Source organism: Cebus imitator, unplaced genomic scaffold (assembly GCF_001604975.1).
Source record: "Cebus imitator isolate Cc_AM_T3 unplaced genomic scaffold, Cebus_imitator-1.0 Scaffold373, whole genome shotgun sequence".
Lineage (NCBI taxonomy): Eukaryota > Metazoa > Chordata > Mammalia > Primates > Cebidae > Cebus > Cebus imitator.
Genome location: NW_016107688.1, coordinates 1,127,307 through 1,139,209, shown reverse-complemented (window position 1 = coordinate 1,139,209; position 11,903 = coordinate 1,127,307). Strand labels below are relative to the sequence as shown.

Sequence of the window (11,903 nt, the reverse complement as noted above, 5' to 3'; positions counted from 1 at the left end):
TGATCATTTTTTGCCTGCTACCAAATTTTTCTACAAATACCAATATTTAAAAAGCTATATCCACCTTCAATAGTTGGTATTTTTCTTTTTAATCTTCGATAAGAAACTGAGATTTTTTTCAGATGAAAAAGATGTTACCCACAACTTTTGAATTTTTTGATAATTCAATTTTTTGAGAATTCTTTATTGATAAATACATTTTTTAAAAATTAAAATATACCTGCTTCTTTTCTTTCTCTCTCTCTCTCTCTCTCTCTCTTTTTTAGAGACAGGCTCTTGCTCTGCTGCCCAGGCTGGAGTGCAGTAGTGCACTCACTGGAGCCTCTAATTCCTGGGCTCAAGTAATCTTCTCTCAACCCTCCAAGTGGCTGGGACATAGGTACATGCCACCACACTTGGCTAATTTAAAGTGTTTTTTTTTGTTGTTGTTGTTTGTTTTTCATTTTGTAGAGATAGAGTATCACTATGTCATCCAAGCTGTTCTTGAACTCCTGGCCTCAAGTGATCCTCTCACCTCAACTTCCAAAGCTTTGGGATTACAGGCATGAGCCACTGTGTCTGGTCGTCTGTTCCCTTTCTAAATTGTTCACTATGCTTCATAGTGAACAATTTAGAAAGGGAACAGACGACCAGGCACGGTGTCAGTTCACTTTTGGGCATAGTATCTTTGAATTGTGGGTTCATTTATCACAAATACTTCAGCACGGTTCTTAGACACTTCAACAGACTTTCTATCAAACAAAGGTTATGAATAACTTTTAAATTAGAAGGAAATAAAAACCCAGGCATTCAAGGTGTTATAGTTTTAAACAATCAATTATTTATATTTTTCTACTTAATTCAGCCATACTTTGAAAGAAAGTATCTTAGGCAAAAATGTCAAGTTAGAACATTTGCATTCTAATCAACTATAAAATTTATCCGAGTTACATATTGAAGAAACTCAGAAAAAATAAGTTAGTATTTGCTTAAAAAAATTAGCCAGGATAGTCCATATTTGAAGACCCCATTTATTTTTAAATTAGGGATGAAATGAAGATCTGTTCATTCTTGGCAAGATTCCTTTTAATTTGCTAAGACTGAAAAGAGAAATTTTGGTTTTTACTTCTCAATTTAGCAAAGAGTCATGATGGTTTTCATCAGATTTGCAATGTACATTTTAGCTGGTTTTAATGAAGACAAATTCTTCTCAATCAGGAGTTTCCTATTCATTAAGTGAGACAGACGGCAGCTTTGCCGTATATTGTTAGAGCCAACCTCTTGAAGCTGGTTGCCTCCCTTATTCAGATCTATAGGAATAGTATGGTTTTATTTTTCTGAAGGAAAAAATCAAAGAAGTCAGTATTTTGCTAGGGCAAAGTGCCAAGTTGTCTTCAAACAAATGAGCCAACCAACTCCCAGATTTGAAATGGTAAGAACGTGTGTTTTCATTTGAGGGACACATACCCTCACATTATGTGGCAGGTGGAAGGCCAAGATACTTGGGGGCATACACATTTAGAGATTTTCCCAAGAGACGTCTGAGATTTCTCAGATGTGTGCTGTTCCACACCCCAAGACATTTTGTGTCCTTTGGTAATTTTCTAACCCTCCTTGTAACTCCCCTGCTTAGATATTGCTGGCTTTGAAACATGACCAGAAGCTCAAATAAAGAAAAGCCAAGCTGGAAAGCATCCCAGTTTCCTGCAGTGCTGCACAAGGTCAGCAGAAGACACTTGAGAAAGTGCATCATTCACACAAGATAGAAGGCATGGCCTGCGGAAGGGCTGGCCAAAGTTTACAAGACTCAGTGCTAACGTGGCTGCAAGAGGAAAAACACTGGCTTTAAATGTTCACCTCTCCATTCCAGTCAGCACTAGATGCTAAAGAGCAGTGGATGTCCTATCTTCAGTTTTGCCAGGGCCACTTCTGAGGAGAGCTCTTGAATCTAGAGCTGCATCATCTCTTAAGATAGTGAAGATTCTGGCCAATGAGTACAGGCTAAGGGATGCATTCATTTTCCCTTACTCTTACCAGACACACAATTGCATCTGGGAGAAGCTGAGGTTTGGTAAGAACATACAGTGCATGTAGTGACCATGTCTTTGCTGAAAACCCTACTGGATATGCACAATGCAGAGTGCATTCCCTAAGACTGGAGGCAAAAGCAAGAACTGCAAGCATTCATTTCCATGGAGCAATAACTGGGATAGTACTGCACTGGAGTTACCCAGATTAACGGGTAACTGCTGAGTATTACTGTACAACTCTGCACTTCTTTTTTTCCTTTTGTCTTACAGAAGCATATCCCCCAAAGAGTAGCCCAGAAGATGAGGGGCAGGGAGAAGAAAAGAGAGAAGAGGTGGGAGATCAATCTAACTTGTTTCTAATGAGTGGCAAATTTTCCAGAACGCTAGGATTATCTTTATGGATTGCTGTGGTTGGGGACTGAAAGAGTTATAACTTCATATTTAAGTAAAGAAAGATGAAAAATGAAAACATATATACCATATCAATAGTTGCCTATATTGAATATTCATAGACAGATCACTAATGTAAGAATTTTCTCCTCAAAGCTGTTATCTGCACTTAGACAAAGTTAAGGACTCTGCAGTGTCTACTAGAAGTACGTACAAATTCATCTAAAGACAAAATAGAAACAAAGTTTAGTACGGTACTGTTTTGTGAAATGTTAACCATGTTTTTTTTGTGTGTGTATGTGTGAGGGTAATTAAGTGACAGCTTAAAAATATGTCAATACTTCTTTTATCCTTCTGTTTTACTGATTCTCTACAGTTTTGATGTTTTATCAGCTTTTTCAATAATCATAACAATACTAACAATAATTATTAGCATTATGAAATTTGAATAAAAGTTATTTTTAAATAAAGCACTTTTTAGTTTATTTCAAATTATTTAAACTTGGGCAACATTTTTCCCAGCTGCTTTTTAGGAAACAGAAGAGTTAGTTGTTTCCGTGGGCTCTTCACAGTGCTTGAGTGGAAAGCAGGAGCTGCAGACAGGGTACAGAGGAGTGATTTGACTTTATTAATAATAATCACCTCCTTTGATTGTGGAGTGCTTCACTATGTGCTGAAATTTTTATTTACATTTTCTGTTAAATTCTCACCTGACCTTTGGGAGGTAGGGATCATAGTTCCACTTCATAGATTAGGAAAACTCCAGTGCAGAGATGTCAAACACTGTCCAAGAACACAGTGATGGATGGCACCGAAACCCCAACTTTGGCTCCCGTGTTCTCTGTCCATTGGCCATGGCTTTTGCTCCTGTGTACAGATATAGGCGCTGGACAAGTTCACCAAATCCCCTAGGCTTCAGCCCCCTCATCTGCAGAATGGTGGCTTGGATTCTACCATCTTCAAGGGCCCTGCCAGCTTTTCTTCATTTTGAATTTGGATTTATTAAGTAGAATGAGTGACAGGAGTTTGTGGGTACTAACAGATTAAAGGGATATAATCTGGAGGCTAAGGAGTAAATTAGGCCTCCAAATGGCTCACTGTGGTTGTCATGAGCTTGGAGGAATGAAGGCAAACTTTGCCACATTAAGCTCTGATTTTTAAAAGAGTCTCATGAAACCTATAGCCTCCAAAAGAAGAACAAGAAAAAAAAGACTTTTACACACATACAAACATTTGTAACAGTTTCAGATGGTTTATAGACTGACTTCTTATAGATGCACGGACTGAGTTAATAACCACGTATACACAACTTTCTGGCCCATAGGGAGCTTCACTGTGGTTGTTACACAAAGTGAGCAAAACTTATTTTCATTTAAAAAGTGGTGATTGAGAAGTGTGAGCAAAAGCGATGTGAAAAGAGTATATATTGTATATTGAGAACAGACAAAATTATCAGTGATGATGAAAATTAGCACAGTGGTTGTCTATAAGAATGTAGGCATTGCCTGAAAGAGGGCATAAGGGAATTTTCTAAACTGACAGAAATGTTCTGCATTTTGATTGAGGCTTTGGTTACATGAGTGTGTAATCAAAGCTAATCAAATTGTACCATCAATATTTGTGAATTTTACCATATGTATATAAATTTTATGCCAATTAAAAAAACACAACTGTGATGCATTTTCAAGATAGTCCTTCCTATATCATTTTCTTGGTTATTGGGCTGGGGTAGGAGAAAGAAAGGCTAATGTTTGCTCAAACATAAATGTCTCCTTTAGAAGTATTGATAGAGCATGCCGCAGCATTTTAATGCTTGTTTTGAATATCCCAAGAGCAAAGTTCTTGACTGGAGGTCTATGGTTGTGATTTCTGTTCCACAAGCCCATGAGCTGTATGTTTAGGTCTGACACCAGTGTCAGGAGTGGAATAATGAGTAGAAAATATGAACCTCAGAGACAACCACATTCCCTCCAAAGGAGAAAGGGGTTCTATTAATCCTGCTTTTCCATGTGCCCACAATATGCATGTATATGTATGTGTGTATACATATATATTGTTTTTCAGAATATAGGAAGAACAAGATATGCAAGAATTTGAAAATTTAGATTGCTGTAATATTGTTCTGGGTTTTAAGAAGTGAAGAGCAAAGGAGGACTTCATGTTTTGGTGTGTGGTGTTAAAAAAATGATCAATATTCAATCTGAAAGCTAGATCCATTACTTGTACCCATTTATCAGTTGTTACAGGGTCTACCTTGGTGGCTGATAACCACAGGTAATGTCTGCTAAAACAAATTCATCAGGCCTAGAATAACTTCAACAGCCAGCAGTGCTGATTTAACATCTCCATGACACACACTGAGATTTCTCTTAGAATTGACTGTAGAAAGAAGATTTTCAGAAATTTGCTTTTTCATTTTGCATGCCTCATATTAAATATTGCTAAAAATTTAAAACCAAATTGTTTTTACTTTTTCTTTTCTTTTTTTTTTTTTTTTTTGCAATTTGCAAGTGTTCATATAAGAAGAAAATGACTAAAAAAATACCCACCCAAGTACCTAAAACTCATCTAGAGAACAATGCTAATAATACAAAGGCTATGACCGAAGAACTCCATGATTCGTGGGAAAGCTGGGAAGCACAGTTCAGCCTGTGGAAGGAACGTGAGGCAGGTTGGATCCACCGAGGCTCGCAGTCAGTCAGTGGTGCTTTGCTCCCTAAGTCAAGTTCAGCAGCCGCATTTCTGGTTCAATGTCATTACTTATTTCGACCTAAAACAGAAAATACGAATGGCTTTCAAGAACTTGAAAGTTGACAATGAAATAACTTTTATATTCATCCAGGCCTTTTGAAATGCAGAACAGGTCCTGGGTGCACCTGGTGCTGTCTGACTGTAACAATAAGAAAGTTAGAGACTTGGGCCCTCCCGCTTTTCAGATTAGGGCGTGGTAACTGGGCATCATCATCAGAGTGCAGAATGATTTTCTAAGAGAAGTGCCAACCACACAGCAATTGTGGTGTGATGTGGCATTGTCGCCATTGCTTTCCTTAAGGGTAAAGATAGCAGGGTAGTGTTGTGTCCCCAAACGACTAGATATTTGCATACCCTGTTCTTTCTACAGCATGCTGGTGGTGAAGTGCTCAAGATCATCCTACCCTTGCTTTCATAGCACTCAACCATTGACCTATGTCCCTTACACACACCCCGTCCTGCGATGACTACTTTTATGTGTCAGCTTGGCCAGGCCATGGTGTTCAGATGTCTGGTAAAACTTCAGTTTAACTCTCACTGTAAAGATGGTTTTTTCAAATTATTATTAAAAAAAGAGATTAGGGTGGATGACTGGCCACCGACTGGCCACCGGTCACAGCAAATCCTCTTGCATGCTGCCATTTGCACTCTTGGTGGCATCGTTCCTTCCTAACAAAGACAAAGGTGCACAAACTGGCTACTACAGTGGTAAGTCTGAACTGCATAAGCCATATAAACACAGCCATTTCACTGCTACATGGCTAAATAACTACACATCAGGATGTGTTCTTACAGTAGTCCCTGACATGGTATACCATTGTTATGATGCATCAAAAAGTTATTACTGTCAGTGACAAAAGGAAAGAGGTCCAAATTTAGAAGAATAATGAGCCCTAAATGTCACTGCATTTGTGCTAAGGCAGGCACACAGGGAAGCCCGTCTTTCCTTCGGGACAACTAAGAAGGTGTTCAGTGCATTACAGATGTAGTGCTCTTGAAACAGCACAGGAGAGTTAATGCCTCTGTTAAGTCCCTTCCTTTCCAGGGACTGATGGTGAGCCTCAGGGAATAGGCCTCCATGCTCAGTAGTGGGAACAGTGAGACAGCCATTGATATGGGTGGATCACAGTCACGTTACTCTGCATGCCACAGGGGACAGACAGCATGCAGAATTTTGCATAGCTCAGTGTTGCACTCTGTCTGGATAAATATAAGATGTGAAGGCTAATCAAGGACAAATGAAAAGAGTATCGAGAGAGAGTTATCATTCTGTTTCTCTTCAGGTGCCTCCAGCTGCAGTTTACTAGCACATGGCTGGTGACTGTTGGTTTTTAAACCGAGGTTTGAAAGCACATCACTCTACCTTCCCAACTCCTACACACACACACACAAGCACACACACACCCTGCTTTGTCCTATTAGCTGGTGCTTAATCTACATGCTATAAATGCAAAATGGCCTGATCCCAACTTACATATGGGGGAAGTAATACAGAACAGCTGTTCTCAGGAAAGAGCAGAGAGAGTTGACCATCTCTGCAACTGTCCTCCAGCCTGATCATCAGAGGTGGTTTTCCTGTGTACCTGGACTGTCAGAGGCAGAGAACAGGCAGTCAAAGTACCTGTGGAGCTGGCTGCAGGGCTACCCTGAAATAGGGATTAGCCTTTGCTGTGTCTAGTACTTAGCTGCAATAGCAGCCCCTCAATTCACAGTGGCCACACAGCATGTAGCAATTTCTGTGAAGAAAAATTAGCCTCCAGCAAAGGCAATCAGACAAGTTAAGATACCAAAGAAAAATCAGGTTCTCATTTGGAAGCCTTAGAAAAAGATTTGCTGAAAGTTATGGAGGAATCTCAGGTCAGCTCTCCTCAAGTCTTTCTTAACTGCAGTCATCGGCATCATCCTCATGGAAATTTCTGACATAATCAGATCCAGCTCTACCTTTGTTGCAGAAGTTGGTTCTGGAATTCCAGCTGCTGTCCTTCTTTGATAAACTGCCTTGCTCTAATTATTTTTATGTGAAGAATTACTGCTACATGGAGCTTAATCTTCCTGGTATCCAGTTGCTAACCATTTGGATGGAAATATACAAGTCATGATTTTGACAAACTTCAATTTAGTTGCTCTCTATGATGTTTCTCTGAAATTCCATATCACTTCGATAGTTGCATATGTTTGTGCCATGCTATTTTTGGTCCAGAGGGGTAAATCTGCTTTTGTTAACCCTCTTCTCTTGGTGTTTCTGCTGCCCCTACTATAAGCTGATGTGCAGGTGTCCTCTTCAAAGCCACTGCTGACCACTGGGCTCTGCATTCTTATGATAAGAGCAGTCTTTCTGTCCTTTCATGGGAGGTGCTGTCAGTGAGTGGGGGCAGTGATGGAGTGAAGACTCCATGGCAGTTACAGTGAGAGTTCCACTGTTCCCACTGGTAGCTGTGTGAGCCCCTGCACAAATTACCCCTGTCCTATGTGTCACATGTCCCCAAGCCAGACCCAGATAACCACCACTGAAAGCATCTCAATAGCTTTAGACATAATGGTGGAGCCATGGCTGCTGAAGGTCTCTTAGTGTCTTCACCAGGAGCTGTCGACTCCTGCTCTGCTTACGCCTCTGCTTCCTAGCCGTTCACTCCCTTTATTCAAGAACTATGGCAAACACCAGATTAGAGAGTCATGAGCTTCAACTTTGTCTTCTGTAGAATGGCCAAGCGAATCAGCCTCCATGCTGGGGATACCTGGTTTCTTCTGCTGCTTTTTTCCCCCATTAAAGTCTTAAATTTTTAAGAGCAGTTTTAGGTTCACAGCAAAATTGAGAGGAAGGTACAGAGATTTTCCATATACTCCCTGCCCCTGCCCCTGCCCTTGCACAGCCTCTTCAATTATCAGCATACCCCACCAGTGTGTTTCATGTATTACAACTGATGAACCTACGTGGATATAGTCACTCGAAGACCATCACTTACATAAGGATTCGCTCTTGGTGTTGTACATTCTATGAGTTGGGATAAATGTATGCTGAAATGTGTCCATTATTCCAGTGTCATACAGAGAAGTTCTATTGTTCTAAATATCCTCTGTGCTCTTCCTATTCATGTCTCCCCTCCCCCAACTCTTGATCTATTTACTGTATCCATAGTTTTGCCTTTTTCAAAATGCCACGTAGTTGGAATTATATAGTATGTAGCTTTTTCAGTCTGACTTCTTTACTTAATAACATGCATTTAAATCTCCATTCTTTTCATCATGCGATAGCTCATTTCTTTTTAGCACCAAATTATCCATGGTATAGATGTCCCAGAGTTCATCCATTCAGCTACGGTGGATATCTTAGTTCTTTGTTAAGTTTTTGCAATTATGAATAAAGCTGCTATAAATATCTGTGTGTAGATTTTTGTGTGAGCCAAAGAGCTCACTATTTTGTAAATACCAAGGAGCTCGATTGCTAGATCTTATGGTAAAAGTAAGCCTAGTTTTGTAAGAAACTGCCAAAGTATCTTCCAATGTAGTTATATTTATTCTACTTTTGATAAATATTGTGCCATCTTTTCAGAGTAGCTCAACTGTTATTTCCCAGGGAAGCCTTTCCTCACCAAGCAAGAATTAACCATTCCCCCTCCTGCATAAAATTTCCTTGGGATATTGTTTTGCTTCTACCCTTTCTTTGTAGATCTCTCCTCCTAGATCATTGGCTGCTGAAGGTCAAAACTCAAGTGCTATTTATCTTTATATCTCTAGCACTCAGGATGTGCCCGGTTTGCTCAGTGTAGGCAATCAATCAGTGATTGTAAAGTGAACTGAACTGATTGATGTAATCAGTGGGCATTGACAGCTTGATATCATTACTTTAAAAAGAAACAAACAAAACATGAAAGACCAAATCCATATGTGAACCACCTTACCCCTATCTCAACCCCACTTCCTGTATACACATCCACATACAATTTGACTGTGGGCAGTTTGAAAGGTGCACGTTGTGATTATGAGCAGTGACACTCTCAAACATGAGCATTAAGGCTTCCTGTACAATTCTGCAGTATTACCTAGAATAGGCTGTTGGCTGGAAACTATCCATATGGAGTTCAAAGCTACCTGTTCACATAAATGTGCTTGAGAATATGCTAAGGATTCTTCTGATTCCCTTAATAAAGTGGCTTCCTCACAAAACCTGACTTTGTACTTCACGGAGATAAAAGAGGCTTAATGAAAGTCAAAGCAAGCTTTCATTCCCCTCTCTAGCAATTTCACACAGAAGGTTGGAAACTTCTCACTACCCAGCAACAGCTTTTTCTCCCAGCTGTTGCTGGGTAGTGATATGGCATCATTGGGTTCAGTGGAATTTAGTATAACGGCCTTATTAAAAGAAACCAAGTAAACTGATAGAGGCAGACTGGATAAATGCTGCAGTATTTGCACACCGGTGGAGAGTACAGATACTGACCTCTTAAATTGTTTCATGCACAATGATTTCAATTCAGGCTTAGTTTGATATTTCAGATTTTTGCTTCCTTCATGGTTGAAAGGCATTCCATATTCATCTGACATGATAATATGCATAATCTGTCAAAGTAGAAACTTGTTCTATTGCTTTCTGTAGAGAATAGCTTGTAGTTTATGCTATATTCAGCTATCCACTGCTACGTCAGCAGTGAACAGGGACGCTGAGAAAACTCTTGGAGCAGAGAGTGGAGTTGATCAAAGCCTTTTAGGTGATCTTAAAAGCATGTTTCGGTGTTCTTGATTCACAGAGACAGAAGTGACTTTAGAGAACATAAGTGGAAGTCACTTGCCTCTGGGCCATGCCACAGAACACCCTTTTGAGGTACATAGGTACACGGGCATCCAGTTTTTAAAAGTGATTTAAGAAGAAAATTCTATTATCGACATTTATCAAAAGCAGTTTTTAATAACTTTCCCTAACAGAAAGCTCTCTTTTACGTTGCAGCATTTTTCATATTGCAATTTCTCTGCTGAGTTTTTTTTTTTCCACAGTGGAGATGAAAGAAACCATTCATCAACCTCTTATCACATAACAAATATATAAAGACTCTCTAAGACACCACTAGGCATTGTCTTAGTTCTTTTCTCACTTCCAATGCAGTAATCATCTTGATTATTGTCATAATCCCTGACAAGTTTCCCAAAATCTACAAATATCAACTTTTGGAGCATATCATTTGGGAGCACTCAGGGTATGAATAATGAGGCGGTGACTGCTTGGTTCTGGAATGTTATATAGGGCGAATGTTTTTTTCCAAATTGGATTTGCTTTAAGAAACCAAAATTTATTTAAACATCTATCATATGACAGGCACAAGGCTGATTTCTGTTGCCTGCGAGCGATGTTACTTTAGATCATTTTGCCAGGATAAAGTTAATTTAAGCTGGAGAGGTAGAGGAGTCAGTGTAGCCTTCTCAGAGCTTCAATCCTCACAGATGCTGAGTGTGTAGGCTGCATATTTGGGGTAGAAACACTGTGGCAAAGAGGCAACGGTTGAAGATTTTCACATGGGTTTGTTATACAAGCGACTATTTTACATAATTTCTTCTATCACCACGGAATTACAGAACACCGAGCTGAAAGAACAAAAGATCCTCTGAGCAAGTCCATCATATCAGGTTGGGTGACAGCTTGCCACCCAGGAAAGATCTCAGCTCCACAACTCAATAATAGTGGGACTTTGAGAAAGTTGCCTAAGGTTTATGAACCTCAGTTTTCTTATTTATAAAATGGGAATATTAATTAGTACATTGCAGTGTTTTCATGAAGATTAAGTGAGATAATATATGCAAAGTGGTTAGTGTATGATAGCTTTATTAATTTACACAGTTGTATATGTGATGGTTGGAATTTTCTAGGAATGGAGTCACTGTATCTATTTCATGTTTCCTAGTATTTTATTAATCAGTGACTAAGATTTCTTTCTTGTACTCAGCTGAAATCTAAGCAGTTTTAGGTGGTTTGGTTTTTGTTGAGTTCCTTCCATATCCTCTAGGAACATAGAAAACTTGTTCCTGAACTTGTTAGTCAAAGGTTTGAGTACTAGGAACAGTAATGGGCAACTTTACCTATACCATACACACATTGTCTTATTTTTCCCCCTTCGAAACCATAGTATGGTGATAGAACAAGTCTCAGGGACATTGAGGAAGGCATCTGGACCTCACATGGAGGGCCTGGATTCACTGCAGCCCTTTCTTTCCTTTTTACTTTGCTGTGCTGCCCCAGGACACATATTTAGTCTTCATTCCTGCAGGTTAAATAATCTCATTCAAAAAAAAAATTTGGTAACCAACTATTGATAAGGGCAATAAGATAAAATTATGGTATTTGAAATATAGATCATGTCACCAGCTTCAAATCCCTTTTGGAATGAATAATAATAATGACGATGTTGGGTTACATGTGAAAGTTGTGTTTTAAATGAGTGAAAAATTAAACCAATTATTATTAGTAGTAGGTTCAAATTATATCACGTTTGGTTAGTTTTGGCTGAGTTAGAATGATTAATATTTTCCATATCATCACACCTTTACTTACTGGTTTAACAGGCTTTAACTCAACATGATCCTGGTAGTAGGAGTGGGTATCAAGTCCACCTATGAAATCAACTGAAAATATAACATAGGCTAATATGAATAAGTGTGTAAAAATACAGTACTAAATGTTTAAAGTAGAATACATAAGAGCAAAGTTAATAAAAGTATCCATTCACCATAAAATGAAAAAAAAATGTTTAGTAAAAAGGATACTAA

General features: G+C 39.0%; 1 protein-coding gene across 2 annotated transcripts in view; it reads right to left on the bottom strand.

The window, feature by feature from the left end:
- Positions 1–1,586: 1,586 nt before the first annotated feature.
- NKAIN3 (sodium/potassium transporting ATPase interacting 3) overlaps positions 1,587–11,903 on the bottom strand; it is a 652,954-nt gene continuing 642,637 nt past the window's right edge. Inside the window, exons 6-7 of one of the 2 annotated variants that reach the window (XM_017507350.2) lie at positions 11,689–11,759; positions 1,587–5,169 (exon numbers count right to left, since the gene is read on the bottom strand). In XM_017507350.2, the coding sequence (XP_017362839.1) occupies positions 5,116–5,169; positions 11,689–11,759 (125 nt within the window). In that variant the 3' untranslated portion in view covers positions 1,587–5,115. The remainder of the gene's footprint in view (positions 5,170–11,688; positions 11,760–11,903) is intronic. The other variant, XM_017507352.2, reaches the window with a different exon arrangement.